The sequence below is a fragment of the Diabrotica virgifera genome, chromosome 1 (assembly GCF_917563875.1).
Source record: "Diabrotica virgifera virgifera chromosome 1, PGI_DIABVI_V3a".
In the NCBI taxonomy this organism is placed as follows: Eukaryota; Metazoa; Arthropoda; class Insecta; order Coleoptera; family Chrysomelidae; genus Diabrotica; species Diabrotica virgifera.
The window spans coordinates 101,115,609-101,133,698 of record NC_065443.1 but is presented as its reverse complement, the minus strand read 5'-3'; the positions used below and the strand labels follow the sequence as shown (position 1 = coordinate 101,133,698).

Sequence of the window (18,090 nt, the reverse complement as noted above, 5' to 3'; positions counted from 1 at the left end):
GCTACGAGAGGAAATCAATATTTTAATTTTAGTGATTACTCACCAAACCTAATTGTTGTTGCTGCTCTTCTAACATATGCTTAACTCTAGCTAAAAAAGCATCTTCTCGTACCCTAGCTGCATCCCGAACTTCTCGTATTATATCTGCTAATACACCAGGCTCATAATCTCTATCATACTGCTTAAAACTATTTTGTTGCTTTAATAAATTCATTTCTACTTTTAGCTCCATAACTTCTCTAGATAAACGGCGATTGCTGTCTTTTAAAGAGTTAATTTGAGATTTTAACTTATGCACTACACTGTCTTCTATGGAATTTGTACTTGAATCACTATCATTGGGCAAACCAGGATCTGAGAAACGTCTCTTCATTGCAACTTCGTCTGGTTGCATGTGAGCAGCTGGTAAACTGGAATACTCAACATCTTCATTAAATTCTGAGCCATGAAGTGTTTTTGGGGTACTCATATTAGACAAAAAATTTCCACAACTTAAAGAGTGATTGGACAAAGACATCAGCTGTTGAATGTTCATACCGTTTGTGACTGGATAATTCGACACATTTGGTAAATTCAAGTTGCATGCGTGGGAAGGCACTGGTAGATAGTTACAATGAGAAACTGAGTTTAACTCAAAAAAATTTCCATTTTGGTTGAAGTTTTTTTTCTGATTTTTCTTACGACGTACCACGCTTGGAGGGTTATTACTATTTTCGGGGGACATTTTTTGGAGTATTTATATAATAATATACCAAAATATTGAAATATTTAACAAAAATAAACAAACTTTGACAACAGTTCAGCTCATCATAACCTACTTTTGTTTTTGTTCGCTTCTGTCAGCTCTGTCTATTTTCGCCTTTTACTATGTAAGAACACAGTCATAGATAAAGAATATAATACACACGAACCACCACGCTATTCCGTCTTTTGTCGAGTCTATTTTATTTGTTACACATACTTCCTTAGCTGCATCCTGTAGTAGATCCTTATAGTTTTTCCATAGGTTGTTTATATCGTTATTGCCTACTATTTCTTTTATTGTTCTTTCTCGTTTACTTTTTTCTGAAATGTTTTTACCATTTCTTTGTTTCTTAGCTTATAATTAGGTTTTTATCTTTTCTAAGCTTATATTTATGTTTTTTAATTGGTTTTTCCCTTTCTGTACTAGGATTTTCCTTAATTCTTTCTTCTCGTATCTTAGTTACTAATAACAAATAATGGTCGCTGCCTATTTCGGGTCATCTGTGTACTTTTGTACCTACCTACTTTTGTCTATTATATTGCTTTTAACAAGTCAATGTGAAATCCATAATAGCCAATTATGGATTTCACATTTCGACTTTTGACTTCTCTAGTATACCTGTGGATTTATGTGTTAAAAAAATGAATTAGTTGTTATTTCTGGTCATTTCTCCATATAAATGCCTATAGTGTATATTTTGGTCTTTTATTCCGACCTGACTATTGAAATCTCCTGCAATCTGCAATGTAAACGTATTTCTGCTCTTGAGGCTTCTGTTGCAAACATTATAACTATCCCAAAAATTAAAACTCATCTTTGCTTTATACGTTAACATCTTCGTTTGGTCCATATATGTACTTGTACTACTATAATAGTTTTGTTAAGACTATAGGTACTCCTTATATCATTAATTTCTATTAGTAATATTCTCGCTAACCATGCTTTCCAGAAGGATATCTCTGTTTTTCCAGTCTTTTTTATATCTGTATTATACCTACATCTTGCATCTGCAGCTGCTGTTTTGTCTTGTGATACTCTAATGTATATTAAAATATGATTATTTTCCATTTTTATTATTCCTTGTCCTTTTTTCTTGGTCTATCATATTGCTAGTTATTCTGCTGCCTCAGACTCCTCTTCTAGTTCTATTTCTTTGCCAATAATGCTCTTTATGTTCCACGCTCCAATTTTCCAAATAATATGCTCATTTTTTTCTTAGTTGACTTATCTGATTTGTTTTTCATTCTTTGGGGTTTTGTCAATCTTGCCTTCATATTTCTTGTTGTTTTCCACAGATTGTCTCTGTTTTCCCGACTTCTGTTCCTTTTCCGCTTTTCCTCGTTTTTTGCATCTTAATATTTTTAAAAGTGCCGTTATTTTCTCATTTCCATCCCTCTTCGTCTGTTTTTTATACCTACTTTTACCGTTTTACCAGTTTTCCTGAGTTCTTTACATTTTTCAGTTATGTCTTTTCTCCCTTCTCTTTAATTTGTTGGTTTCCGGGATCCCGAATACCGGGATCCCGGACGATTTTTGTCCGGTATTCGATACCAGTATTTATAATAAAAATACCGGTATTTCGGTATTAGCTTAATTTATAAAAAGTGAATTGATGCACAATAAACTTTCTTCTAAGATATTTTTTGCTATTACAAGAAATTATTTTTGAAGATAAACAAACAATATCATTGTAAAAAATATTTATTAAACACGTTTATTACACATACAAGTCAAGTATAGCGCTTTCTAAAAGCGTGAATGTCGTTAATTTAAGGCGAAGGGTTATATCAGCTTCTACAACCAAATTATTCAATATCGTCTATACAAATACATAAAATGAGTTATATAAAAATTCTTAAATATTTAAAATTACACTACAGTAGACTCCCGTAAGTTCGGCCACCTCGGGACTGGACCCTAGGCCGAACTTAAAAGTGGCCGAACTAAACGATGCCTATCTAAAAAAATACCCATTTATTGTTTGTAAGGATCTAGCCTAGCAAGCACGAAACACTTGCACATTCTGTAGAATACAACACAGTGTGATACTCTGCCATATTATTTAAGACATATGAAAAAACAGAAGGATAAAAAACACTACAAAACAATACTTACAGAGCTGTAGGCCTAATAAAATTTAAAAATATTGTACATTGCTGGTTTGCCTTCTTAAATACTTCCTCAGCAGCATTTGCGTCGCTATATTCTTCTCATTTTCCTGGCGAATAACACACTCGGAGATTTATTAATCAGAATTGTTTTTACATTTTCAGATCTATTTTTCATTTTTTTTTTTTTGGGTATTGTGGTGTATAAATTAGGCTCAGTTATTTTCTGAATTATTAATAATAATTGAAAATATATAGCGGTCTAAATACAGAGTAATCCATATAAAATATTTGTCACAGTTGTTAATCTTTGTATTAATATATTTTAAAGTTAAATTAATTTACAAATAGCAAATTTCATAAGTAAAAGTACTATCCTATTATATGCAAAATTTATCCTAGAATCAAATATTTTGCTATTTTGCCTATTTAAAAGTGATCTCTGGAGTATCTGGTACCAAGGGTACCTACTGTTTACCTCGTCATTAAAATTCATTAAAAAATTAGTCAAAAATCATTACTCTAGGGTTTTTGGGGCCGCCAACGATGAATATGACATCGAAAGTGATTTTCGGAGTACCTGGTGCCCAGGGTAACAACTGTTTAGCTCTCTTGTGGAGTTTTTGGCAAAAAAATTATTAAAAAATTAGTCAAAAATAATTACTCGGGAGTTTTTGGGGTCGCTAACGACGAATATGACATCGGAAGTGATCTCCGGAATACCTGGTGCCAAGGGTACTTCTTATGGAGTTTTCGGCAAATTCATTAAAAAATTACCCAAAAATCATTACTCGGGGGGTTTTTGGGTCGCTGACGACGAATATGACACCGGAAGTGATCTACAGAGTACCTGGTACCCAGGGTACCTACTGTTTACCTCGTTTTCTGGAGTTTTTGGCAAATTCATTAAAAAATTACTTAAAATTCATTACTCTGGGGTTTTTGGGGTCTCTGACGACGAATATGACATCGGAAGTGATCTCCGGTGTACCTGGTGCCCAGGATACCTACTGTTTATCTCGTAACTAATGATGGTTGGCTAATTTTTTAATGAATTTGCCGAAAACTCCAGAAAACGAGGTAAACAGTAGGTACCCTGGGTACCAGGTACTCCGGAGATCACTTTGATGTCATATTCGTTTTCAGCGACCCCAAAAACCCCCGAGTAACAAAATTGAACTCATTTCCGCCGATAATTGACGAGTTCTGAATTTTTTTGTCTGAGATGCACTTTAAGAATGCATTTTTTGTATGCAGTTTTTTAATATTATATCATGGCTCCGGTTCACAAAGTTTCCTGGCACATTCACGAATCGAATGCAAAAAGAATTATTAAGATCCGTCTTGTCCTTTTTTTTTTCGGAGGTAAGGCCGATTTTAGTGCTTTATTGCTTCGTATATCAATATTTTGTGAGACGTTTGATAACCATTAAAATTAGTTAAGCTCTTGTCTATGTCGAGTTTTAAGGCTGCCAGTTAGCACAGCTCTGTTTCATCTCTATATGTCTATTTTTATTTATTGTAGCTCCTTGGTCGGGGCACGTTCCATATCCTTAGTCTTGTATTTTGTTAAATTTCTTCGAAGCTTTGTGCAATCCTTCATGTGCCTTTTAAAATAATTTCTGTATTTAAATTAACAGCAGTTGGCTACATATGTTTCAAATGTAAATATCAATATTAATAAAACAATAAAAAATATTCAACTCTTTATTATACCAAAACTATAATTCATACTATAATTAATAATTGAAACTAAGTAAAACTATAAAGTGAACAAATACGTAAGTAGGTACAACATCCATATTTTCTTTCATATTTTACTAATTTACACACAATTATTGCACGGAAATTAATCAAGACAAATATACAATATAGTTAATGTTGCAAACAAAAAGATTACCAATTGACAATGATAAGAATTTAGTGCCATTAATATCGAATTTCGTCTCTTCAGTGAAAATGCTACAACGTCAGTTAGAAGAAACCATATTTTAACTAATATCTGACGAGTGTGTAAAAATATAAATAGTAGAGGAATAATTGATGTTATACATTACATCAGCGCAACAAGAAACTTGAAATAGGTACAAAAGACATATTAATTAATACTGTAACTCAAGAATATCCTTATGCCAAAATAATGCAAACCAGGCGTATTTTGAAGGTTGGAAAATTAAAAAAAAATGAGCCAGCATCAAAATCATTTAATGTATGTATGTAATATTTCGGTTTTTTAGCGTGTTATGCCTTCCCGCAAGTTTAAATGAATGCTCCATGGAACTGGAATTAGAAATGGCAGATTCATAAATATGGTAGGTATATTATACAATAACATTTGAAAAATTTCTGGATGTAGTTTGGCTCGAGCCACAGCAAATCAACATAATGACACTTTACAACGTAAGAAAAGATTCCAAAAACAATTGCCAAGGAAGAATGACCATGGAAAACACATCAGAGTATTACAAAAAGCAATTGTACAGTTGAGTCCGCGAGTCTTTACCCGTGCGTCATTAATACCTGGCGAGATAAAACACATACTTTTTATCTAGCATCATTCTCTTCCATGCATGAAACTCATGACAAACCAGCTGCCGTTTGTTATTAAGTAACAACACATGTTATTTTTATGAACCATCTAGACTCAGTGCATTGAAAAGAGATAGGTACAAAAAAAGACGATTCGGTATGTTTTCATATTTTAAGCACAATTTGTTTGACGTTTCTGATTTGTTTAATTTTGTGGCTGTCAGTCAGTTGAACTTTTTGCGGTTTTTGTCGAATTTTTGCGTTTTGAAGTTTCTTTATATTACACAAACAGTTGTTTTCACAACTAATTTTATATTGGGCTTTGAAATTTTAAGGTAAATAATTATATTTAGGCAATTAATATTTAAAACATACACAGCTAACGTCATTCACACAGTAAAGAAATGACTGTGTTTAGATTTCCGTCAAAGTGAATAAAATAACAAAAATAAAATATGTTATTGGATTTTTTTATAAATTGTTTATTTATTTATTAATCAATAATAATAAAAGAATTTATTAAGCTACTTCAAATGTAGCTGTAATTATGCACAAAAAATTTGAAGCATAACTTACATTTGACATTCTATATATTTAATAACGTCAAATTTTATAATAAAACCCGTGATCGGAACAGTATCCATTTTCTGTCAGTTGTTGTTGCGTGAAATAGATTTCCGACTTATTTCGTATGCTTTAAATGATGACGCACGGGTAAAGACTCGCGGACTCAACTGTAATAAAGGTCCAGCTTTGACATCTCTAAATACCAAAATCAAAATTATTTAATGTGATAAACAATATATGACTATTAGGTGCTCGATTTCGAACATTTTTTAAACTGTCTGCAACAAAATACCATTACTTCGAGAATTTCTACATTAAATTTAAACAAAATATGGAAGCTGTACGTAAAATCCAAACATATAAAATTGTAAAATGTTTTCAATTATTATTGTTGTCAAATTCTAAGTAGATATTGTTTTTGGAATTTGCATGTATGTTTCTCAGTAATGTTAACATTTACTCGTAGCTGGTCATGGAGTTGGTGCTTATTTAAAGTTGCAAACAGCCAATCAAATAAATTTGCACAAACAACATTTTTAGTGTATGAATAATAAAAATTAATGTATGCAATACATTTTTATACATTATTTATTTTATACATCATAAAGTTGAGTAAAAATAGCGTTTAGTCTTGGTTCTTAATTTATCAATGATTAGTAACAAGTACATATTCGTATAAACATAATACGTTAATTTTGGCGAGGATAAAAATATTTTTTACAACTCGTCGAAATGTCAAAATTTTGCTTGGAAAAAGTAGGTATGCTAATATTTCAGAGTTGTATGCAAAAATTACAAAAAAACATTTACTATAACTTCCTACATCATCAAAAAAATTTCAAGTAAACCAAAATTTGTTTTTTATGAAATTTATTTCTACCTTTGATTTTTACAGAATTAACAACTAAACTATTGCGTGTTTTATTGCGTATAATAATACGTATATTTAAAATGACAACAAATAATAACAAATATCAAACAGTGGTTAGTTCACACACTCCTATCAAATAATAATCATTACAATTACAACAACTTATAGTATTAAAAACTAGTAGATATGGCAGTTTATAATAATTTTTCCATCACAACATAAAACATAATTTCTTGTTAAATATGATTTATTTTGAACAACTATGATCATACTTTTATACATGTTGAGTTAGTTAATGATAAAACTCCACTAATTAACAAAGAGAGCTTGAAATATTTCTGTTAGGTAAAGGATTCGGTGACTTTAAACTGTGATTTTATATGACATTTCTTTCAAATGTTTAAGACAATACATGCAAATAATAAAAAATAATATCAATTATGACAAGTAATCAACGCAAAATGTAGTATAATTTTAATAAAAAAAAGGGCGACTGTAATTTTGATAAAGTTGTTTATATTCTCATAGTGAATAAGTACAATGGTACATGTATATTCTCCTTATTTTATCCTTACCCAAGTACAGACATTCTTAGACATTGAAAACGAAAAACCTTGTCTCTCTGGTTTCGACCCTCGAATGTTCCTCCCTCGATATGTTCTAACCTGTGTTAGCAATAACCACTACTTACCGCGTGAAGAAAAGTATCGCGAATCTCTCTTTTGTATTGATCTCCACAGGCAACAGACGCGCGGATAGCTCTCTCTTTCTGGTTTCGACTCTCGAATAGAACAGATGCTCTGTTCTAAACTCTGTTAGTGATAACCACTAGCTTCTAACCGTCGGCACTAACTTCTGAACAGATAGGTAAACACCACACATAACTAAAGTATGGATATTCTGGATGGAAATTTTTGTTTTGATCCAATTATAATATTGATGCAATTTACGTATCGGTGATATTTTAATTACCGAATTGCTATTTTTTATATTTACATCTATCATACTTGAGTGCCTGACAAAGAGAAGGGGCTATACCACATAACTTGGGATTTTGGTTTTTTTGTCGTTCTGCATAGTGCTGCCATCAAGGAACAATAATATGAACTTCTTGTAAGTGTGGCATATCCCCTTGTTTGTCTAAAATGCAATTGAAAATCCGACAGTTCGAGCGTCAGCTGTTTGTTGAGAAAGATAAGGGGCTATACCATATGTCCTTTTGTTTTTAAAGTGCATTCTAGTCTATGTATTTCTTAATGTTTTTTATTGCCAACCGTCACTAAGTCATTCATTATTGTACTCATTTGCCCTCATTGCGGCAGTAAAGTAACACTTGATTGTACTGAAAGAAGAATTTTATTTTACCTGCCGCGATTAATCGGAATTGAATGTAAGTGGTCGATGGCAGTAATCGATTATTTATTTGAGTTAACTTACAATTTATTTACTTTAATTATTAAAAATATTGTACAACATTTACGACATTGTTAATTAAATTTATGTCGAAAAGTGAAATTTTGTAGTATTTTATAATTATATTCATATAAAATAAATCAACACTTTACCGATTAGAATTATTCAATATTGATAACTATCGATTAAAAATCGAAAGCGGCCATCATGCAGAAGTCACCTGTCATCAGTCATCACTGTCATGAAATTTTTATTACGTCTATAATTTTTAAAAAAATTCTTAAATTGTAAATTGTAAGTAAGTATTAAAACCAATATCAAATTGTATGCACCACGTCAGTAAAGACTCTTTATTGAACTCGTCTGTTATTCGCCTCACTCGCTAGGCTCGCTAATCTCGCTATGCTCATAATATCAGACTCGTTTGATAAAGAGTAACTTTACTGACTTGGTACATAAATAACTATTTCTGTAAAAGAGTTTAGGTCAATATTTTGGTTCAGCAGGTCTATTTGTACCTATTGTTCTAATGAGTATTGATTGTATTTTACTTTTACTTATTACGTGTAACATGAAAGAATTTCTTTTACTTATTATGTGTAATAATACCTCCGACGCCCCCGAGGGGCATAATGGAGTCTCGAGAAAGAAGAAGAAGATGAAAGAATTTCTTAAAAATAAAATTTATTTTTGACTCAGTTCTTTCTATTTCTATTAAAGTGCATTGTTTTAAGTAGTATGTATTTCTTTATGAATTATTTTCTGTTTACTGAGAAATTAAAAACACAAGATAATATTTTTTGGCTTTTTAGCATTGTAATTACGTGTTGCTTAATGTGTTTCTAAGAGAGCTTTATATAAAAATTTTAAAAAAATTTCTTTTATTGACAATATTTCAAAAATTTTACATAAAAAAATTTTTTTTCAACAATTTTCCCAGATTCTTTGCTATATAATTATTCCAAACATAATTTTTATAGTTATGACATTGTATTTTATGTTCAGTCTAATAAAATCTTTTTTTACTCAAAAAAAATTTTTGTGGCATAATCCCTTCTCTTTCTCAGACACTCATTTTCTGAGTCTATTTTTCTTTTCTAATCTTATCCCGTATCAATGTCTCACATTTTTGAATCCATACGAATTGAAAACAAAATGGATGATGGTCGGAAAAATTAATATAGAAGACTCAGTACTAAAATTAGATAACAAAATCCTGGAAATCGTGGAACACTTTAGATATCTGGGTAGCTGGATTGACTGCAGGGTTGAAAGTGATGAGGAAATTTCGATCAGAATAGAACTTGCACGAAAAAGCTGGCGTTCTGTATTGTACAGTAGAAGTTTGTCATTGACCACACGTCTAAGATTATTGAAGTGCTACGTCTGCAAAAATAAAAAAATATTAACAAATTGGAAGCGCCCGAGTTGTGGTGTAACCGCTGCATGCTCAGAATCCCGTGGACAGCACACATATCTAACGAATGTCTGCTAGAGACCATGCACAAAGAGCGAGAATTGAACAACATCATAAAAATGAGAAAGGTTCAATACTTCAGTCATATCTCTTACTCCGGTTGATCATTCAGGGTAAAATCGAAGGAAAACGCTGGGTCGAAAGAAAATAACTGTCCTGGCTGCGTAACAATAGAAAATGGACAGGTCGAACGGTCGACGAATTGTTTAACCCATTAGCGCCCAGCGTCCTCGTTTGAGGACGGTTTGTTCAGGTTGGGATAAAACAATTTATGCGTGAATATTTTGTGATTGCCTACCTCATTGTTTTAGCAGAAGCACTACCGTAGGCAGAAGTGTATGTATTGGTGCTTTATTTTTATTTGAAGAAATACTAGCCCAAGGCGAAAAGTACGATTTTTAAGTTTACTGAACTATACTTACATCGGTGTGCATAAGTTTTTTATATACAAAGGTGAGTTCTAAAAATTTGTTTTTTTTTCTTTAGGTTAGATTCATAACTTGCACAAAAAAAATACAAAAATGACTACCCAATAAAAAAAATGTTAAAAAAATTATAAGAGTATTATGCGTCCTCAAATGAGGACGCTGGGCAAATTCACATATTTTGTGTAAAAAGTCTACATTGGCATTTTTAGTAACTAATTATTTTCTTCGATTCTAGGATGACAAAAATGTTTATTAGAGAAAATTATTAGAGTAAACCCAACTGCAAAGTGTTCTACCAAACAATAAAAAGACCTAACATAACAGAATAGAAGCCTTGAGGTGCATATGACTGGTGCTTTGACAACAACAATATAGTAAATGTGTTTCTATTGGAACCAATTATGATACGGTTTTTCTCACCAACCAAGTTCAACAATGGAGTAAAAGGGATCACCATGGTGGCACCAAAGGTGGCGTGGATCACCATGACTGGTTGTAAGAAAAACACCATACATCTGTAAGAGGAAAAAAATGGTATTGGTGTCTTATTACACGAATGGTAGATATGGCTATTGTAAATGGATGCGTGCTATACAACATGATACATAAAGGGAAAAATATATCCATCAAAGAATTTAAGCGACAAGTAGCTTATTCATATCTAAAAAGTCGACATGACGTAAGAATAAGCAAATGTCGTCCATTTAGTCTTCCAAGTACATCAAGAAGTTAGATATGATCCGAATGATACAAAAACGAATTACAAAACAACGAAGATGTCAAAATCGAAACTGTACCTACGTCAAAACCTCGAACATATTGCCAGAAATGTAATGTAACGCTTTGCGTATCAATTTGTTTTAAACAATTTCATAAAAAAATATAGGATTTATATAAACATTTTTAACTCCATAGTATATAATATGAATATAATTTGAAAAACTACTAAAACTTATTTTGCGAAACTAAATTTTGTCTTTAATTTTATAGTAATTGAGCCCAGCGTCCTCAAATGGAGACAGTTGTTTTTTCAAAAATTTGAAAACAAGAAACAAAAACTTTGATAGGACATCATTTTGTACCTCAAAATATATTACGAAACAAAAAATTACGTTAAAAATGCAAAAAAAAATAATTTGGGCGTTAATGGGTTAATATAGCTGCCGACCAAGAAACATTTCATCAGCTTGTTAATACGGCGATAACCAACGCTTGAAAAAAAGCACGGCACAATAAAGAAGATGAATTGATTAAAGAATCTAGAATAGTCGTAAGCTGAAAAGTACATAGTAATGAGCAGAAATATCCATGATCTAATACAAATTTGAAAAAGTTTTATTTAAATATTTGAGATCAGGAATAATTTAAAAAATATCTAAAATAAACAATAACGGAAAAATTAAAAAAAAAATTAAAAATAAATTGTATAAACAGTGGCAAGAAAATACGTCGGACACACTTTTGAAATGATTCAAAAAAATAAAGAAAGACAGCACTATTTAGTTATTTATTTTGGTAACTGACGGTTTAATTGTTTCCTACTTGCCCCACTCTCCCCGAATATTATGTTTATTATGTTTAAATAAAAACAAACACTCCTCCCATGCTATTATTATATTTAGGTAACTTCACTACTTGAAATATCTACAAATCTGCTTCTCACACACGTTTCTACAAATTGAAATTGCACTTAAACCTAATCTACCGAAATAATAACACAAAATATGCAAATATTATTTTATCTTTTGATTTCTTGCCACTATCGTGTGAAGTGAACTGAAACATCGTATTTATTTATCATCTACGACCAAACAAGCACGTAGACACGCGGTCGAAATATTCATTATGTAAAAAGTTACTATATTTATATTGTGTGTACATTGTGAGACAATTTTAGTTTTAATGTTAATTTGACGATGAGAGGTGAGTTTTGTCTAGCTTCATAATAAATAATTCAATTAATTCATGAGTAAATTTTGTTTTTTTTTGCTATTTAATTAATATTAATTGATATTACACACACATTATTTTTAAAATTAGAAATAATCTCAAACAGTGTTTGTACTAAAACCGCAATAAAAAATACATATTTATAGAAAAATAAAAAATACTTCATGGTTACTTATCTCGCAAATTTTTCTTTTCCATCCTTGTACGTTCCCTTCTTTCATATTTTTCTTGGCATCGCTCTTTCTAATGTTTCTTTGAAGTAACAAAAACATAATACCTGTCTTGTGACTATTCTATTTCGAAAAAGCAGTTGATAAAACTTATTGAAATGCAATGGTGGACTTATAGAAATTATAATACACTCTCCCTGTGAAGATTTTTCAACTAAAAATTACAGAGTAATTGCAGAAATTAATAGCAAAGCATAGAAGTCAGCACTAGAGACGGAGTTAGACATTGCTGTTTTCTTTATCCGATACTGTTTTCTACAGTGTTCGACAGATTAAATAAAGGTAGCTAATATCGGAGTTTATAGGTAGTGTTAATCAAAAATATGTTACTCAAAAACAACATGGAAAAGCTGAAAACACGGAAAATGGTAATAAAGCACAATAAACCTCAAATAATAACTGCAAACTGTGTTGTATGTTAATAATTCTAGATATGATACCAGGTGGAAAAAATGAAATGTAGAGTAGAGGAAAAAAACAAGGAATGTCATTTTTTCACTAATTTTGGCTTTTCTCGCCATATAGTAGCAAAAACTGAGTACTATCGACTAGGCTATCGATTCAGGACAATAAACAAAAATATCAGTCTATATAAATTTTGTAAGAATTTGTATTCAGGCAAGGACCAGGATTGTCCGCACGCCACTGAACAAAAATAAGGATTTTTAGTAGTTTTTTGGTGCAGTATTAATAAGTTAATATAGATTCATATTATAATATTAAGACTAATATAATATAATATTAAGAATAACAATTGCTAGAATTCTGCTAAGCATCTCCTAAGTAATTTTTAGATATCATAAGAATTAAACGTTTATTGGTGTTTATCTCAATATGTATAAAATGTGACATTCCTTGTTTTTCCCCTGTACTCTTCAAATAGTATATACCAGAAACCTTTAATTTAATATATGTACCGGGTGTCCCAATAAGAATGGCTCTCGGCCATATCTCAGGAACCGTTTATAGTAGAGCTTTGAAATAAAAAATTTTATAACAAAAGTTGCCTCAGGAAAAGCCTGGAAATTATTTTCATAATTGTGGGTCCCCCGCTAGAGGGCGTAATTGAATATCAAAAATAAAAAAATCTAAATTTTACAAAATTTTCTTAATGGAGGGGCACTGGAAATCCGATTATTGTATTCTTCATCAAATTTTGCGCATATTTGATTTAACAAGTTTAACTCTACGTTTGCAAATAAGAGGTAGGGGTGAGTGGGAACCTTGTTATGAAAAAATGGCTGTAAGTCCGGTTCTGCTAAATCAAATTTTGAAAACTGGGTCTTATTGAAGACAGATCTTTTTCTTCAATGTAAGCGTGATAATTTTGAACCTTCCTAATAAGTAATAAGCCAGCTGGGAGGCGTTATTTAATTTTTTTCAGAAATCTAGTTTTCTTTGGAAAATATTAAATACAAGTATGCATTTTTAATCATACTTTATAAAATTAGATTAAATTAGCAATAGAATAGCGAAAACCGCATGTCGATACCTTTTTTCTATCTCAAGATATCTCGAGAAACGTGTAAATTTTATAAATAACTGTTACTATCACCGGTAAACTAAGTTAATGAAAAGTAGTGTGCTGTGGAAAAAAACACAATAACATTTTCCAGATGTCAACGTATAAAAATATAATTAATTAAAACAACAATATAAAGAGAAACAATACTATTAAAATTAAATATAACACAGAACAAAAAGAACTACTTAGTGACGACATAAATATTCAAATTGTTGCTCATCATACACTACTCTAGAATACATTATCCAGAGAATGCTAAACGCCATTCAAAGCATATCGAGAGCAGAAATTGAGACTGCTGTTCAATCTACTCTTGAAAGAGTAAATGTTTGCAACGAAAATGATGGGCAAAAATTTGAGCGTTTATGTCATCACTAAATAGTTGTTTTTATTTCTTTGTAATAGGGCTTTTCAACGCTTCTCATTTGTTTCGAGCCTCTGTCATATGCCGTATAATCCGTGTATAATATTAATATACGAGATATGAACGAGGCTCGAAACAAATGAGAAGCGTTAAAAAGACCTAATATACGTTGACAGCTGGAAAATGTTTCTATGTTGTTTCCATAGCACACTACTTTTAATGAATTTCGTTTACCGGTGACAGTAACAGTTTTCTTTTTAAATTTACACGTTTTGTAAGATATCTCGAGATAGAAAAAAGGTATTAACATGCGGTTTTCGCTATTCTGTTGCTAATTTTATCTAATTTTGTAATATGGTATTAAAAATGCACGTTTGTATTTAATATTTTCCAAGGAACACTAGATTTCTGAAAAAAAATTAAATAACGCCTTCTGGCTGGCATATTACTCAGTAAGTTAGTTCGAAATCATAACTTTTACATTGACGAAAAAGATCTGCCTTCAACAAGACCAAGTTTGCAAAATTTGATTAAGCAGAACCGGACTCACAGCCAGTTTTTCATAACAAGGTTCCCACTCACCCCCACCTCTTATTTCCAAAGGTAGACCTAAACTTGTCAAATCAAATATGCGTATAATTTTATGAAGAATACGACGATTGGATTTCCAGTGCCCCTTCATTAGGAAAATTTTGTAAAATTTAGATTTTTTAATTTTTGATATTCAATTACGCCCTCTAGCGGTGGTCCCACAATTATGAAAATAATTTCCAGGCTTTTCCTGAGGCAACTTTTGTCATAACATTTTTTATTTCAAAGCTCTACTACAAACGGTTCCTGAGATATGGCCGAGAGCCATTCTTATTGGGACACCCGGTACATACATAGTATGCGATTTTTTTACTAAGAAATAACCAATTTAAACAGAGTCTAAAAATACCGATACAATCAACAATATTTTTCGATAATATAGTGTTTATTATATTATACCTCTATATTTTTTGGAACATGTCAAATATAAAATCACATCTTTAAAGTCAATATATAAAGAAAGGTATAAGGTGTTTAAAATCATAGTATACTGTGTAACAAAATAAAATAAAAAATATATAAAAACAATTATTTGGTCCCAAATATTTGGATACTGCTCAGTAAATCCGCTTCTATTATTTGTGTTTCAAATATGCAAAATATGAACCAAAAGATGTAACAATAACATATTTTTAATTGTCGAAACGCAAGATTCTTCTTGAAGTGCCATCTCCGCGACAGAGGTCGCTAATCATCATAGCTATTCGGACTGTATAGACGGCTATTCCATTCTATGTAAATGAAAAGATGAAAGAAAAAGTGAAAGATTACATTGCCATAATGGAAAAAGTTTGATAGCTGAAAAAGTAGGTATTCCTTGTAGGTATACCATACGATCGAAATAGCAAAGTACCCTATTATTGTGACTATTTTTGTGATATTAAAATGACATTATTTATTATTAAATGCATTTCGGTAAAATGTATATTGACTCTTATAATGCATCATCTATGTAAAATAATTACTTGGTATAAATTTCGATGTTAACACATTTATGTAAATATATCACCCAAGTATATCGGGTTGTCTACTTTAATATGTATGTTGTCTAATGCCTGCTCTTCATTATCGCCGATTATGGCCGATCATGTGATTGTCTATGATCGTCACAATCATCGTGCAAGTGTCGAAGTGTCCACATAATCGTCCGTAGCATGTTGAACGACAACCATCAAGATGGACGTGCAGTGTGTTGCTACTGCAACAATTTATTTAATAGTGGTATATAACCATTATGTTAATATGGCCCAACGAAAACTCGTAAAAAAATGGAGGAAAAGAAGAGTGGTCTTTGACAACTACCTTTAAGACTGGCTTGTTCGAGATAAAATCAAATAAGTTTAGATACATCAAACTTCGCAATTCGATAAACATATTTTTCACTCATCGCTGTGCACTTAGATATCCTTTTTTCCAAAAAAATTATGGAGAATCTGCTTGCTTAATTATTGGTTAAACCTTCCGGAGAATTCGAAAATTTTATACGTATGTCACCGAGCGATTTCAATTAGGTATTTGGTACGAAAAATATCCCCATTAGTAGCAAAACAAGACACTACTTTCAGGAAGTCCATACCAGTTAAAATACGACTTGCAATCGCATTGAGATTTTTCGGTACGGAGGATAGTTAAGCTTGCATGAACTTTTTAGATAAAAAATTACACCTTTTTTAACCTAAGCACAATATTTTCAACGGGCATGTCAACGCAACTATCACTTATTACTCATTAACTTATTATTTATTACTCGACGATTCCCTTTGAAACGTCTCCAAAAAACCGCAAAATCACGGATCGTCTACAGTCATGGGCGATGATAGACGATCATGGGCAACTATAGCCGAGTATGCCCTCTACACAATCGTGCTCGCGCTTGATCGTCTGTAATCGCCGATTATGTAGAGGAGCCATAATGTAAACGTAAAGCAAGCACCACACTCTCGGCGAAGTTACTTCGGCAAAGTTGACCGAAGTCCGAAGTACCCGTCACTACACACTCGTTCTACTTCGCGAGAAACACATTCACGCCAGGCGATAAGGACTTCGGTTCCTTTGACTTGATCGCAAAAACCGCCACAGAATTGAAGTAGGCCAAGGCACAGCGAAGTCGCATAAGGTGACTGTCTACACTCTCGTACTTGCTGAACTTCGATCGACTTCGCGAGTAGTATAGTGAGCGTTTAATATTCGTAGTTGGTTATGGTTCTCAAACGACAATCTAAGCTATTTAAAGGAAATTAAGCACAAGTTGAAAATCTATTATATTTAATGTTTCGATTTCCACCTCGCAAATAGTTCTCCAAATACGATTTTGAGGACGATTTTCAAGGTGGAAATCACAAGATAAAATACAATATACAATTTTCAATTACAATTGTTATTTATTTACAGTAAATAGGGACAGAAGATATTGTAGTTTGTTATTAGGTTTGTTAAACTCGATACAAAACCGTTCTTGAACGGTTACGACTAAGCGCAATAACAAAAAATGTGTTACTGCGCATAATTATTCGTTAATGCGCATGCGCGTAACGATTCAAGAACGGTTTTGTATCGAATTGGAACAAACCTATTATTGATATAGAATCGTGGTCCTCATTGCGTTGTTTGATAGTACCCTTATCGAGTATAAAGTGGTAAAAACTTCAAGCACATTTAATAAGCAAACAATTGAAACATATCTGATATAATTTTAATATAAAAAGAGTAAAATTTAATCTCAAAGTTCTATTAATAGTAACAAATAATTATTACAGACACTATATGTAATTATCGTAAAATGTTGCCGTTTAAGAAAAAACTATTAGTAGTTACACAAATGTACTTTATTTAATACAACACTTTACTAACGGACTGTCACAATATAGAAGCGGATTTACTTTTAAAAAATATGAGAATGCGATCTGGTGATGCTGCAAATGAGATTACCACAAATGAGAACCTTAAATATATCAAAATGTGATATATTAGTATGAAATTGCAATAAATATTAAGTTTAAAATAACGTTGAAATTTTAAATATATACAGGATAAAAAAATGTTTATTTTATTATTTTTAAAAATTTGTGTAGCCAACGTACAACGAATTAATTGATTGCTTTCTTATTGAATTACCACCTACATGACTCATGTAGACTTCAAGCGCGGGTCCAGAGAGGGGTCCATGGGGGCCATGGCCCCCTCCGAGAAAAATATAAATTTATATATTTGCAGTCCAAATGTCTTTAGTTTCAAACATATACTATATAATTAGGTTCAAAGTGCAAATTATTACTGTGTCATATTTTAAGAG

At 31.6% G+C, this 18,090-nt stretch overlaps 1 protein-coding gene across 3 annotated transcripts in view; it reads right to left on the bottom strand.

Moving 5' to 3' along the window:
• LOC114349413 (uncharacterized) overlaps positions 1-827 on the bottom strand; it is a 42,498-nt gene extending 41,671 nt beyond the window's left edge. Inside the window, exon 1 of one of the 3 annotated variants that reach the window (XM_050657834.1) lies at positions 44-827. In XM_050657834.1, coding sequence (XP_050513791.1) covers positions 44-724 — 681 coding nt within the window. In that variant the 5' untranslated portion in view covers positions 725-827. The remainder of the gene's footprint in view (positions 1-43) is intronic. The other 2 variants (XM_028299783.2, XM_028299782.2) reach the window with 2 other exon arrangements.
• Between the last annotated feature and the right edge of the window lie 17,263 nt (positions 828-18,090).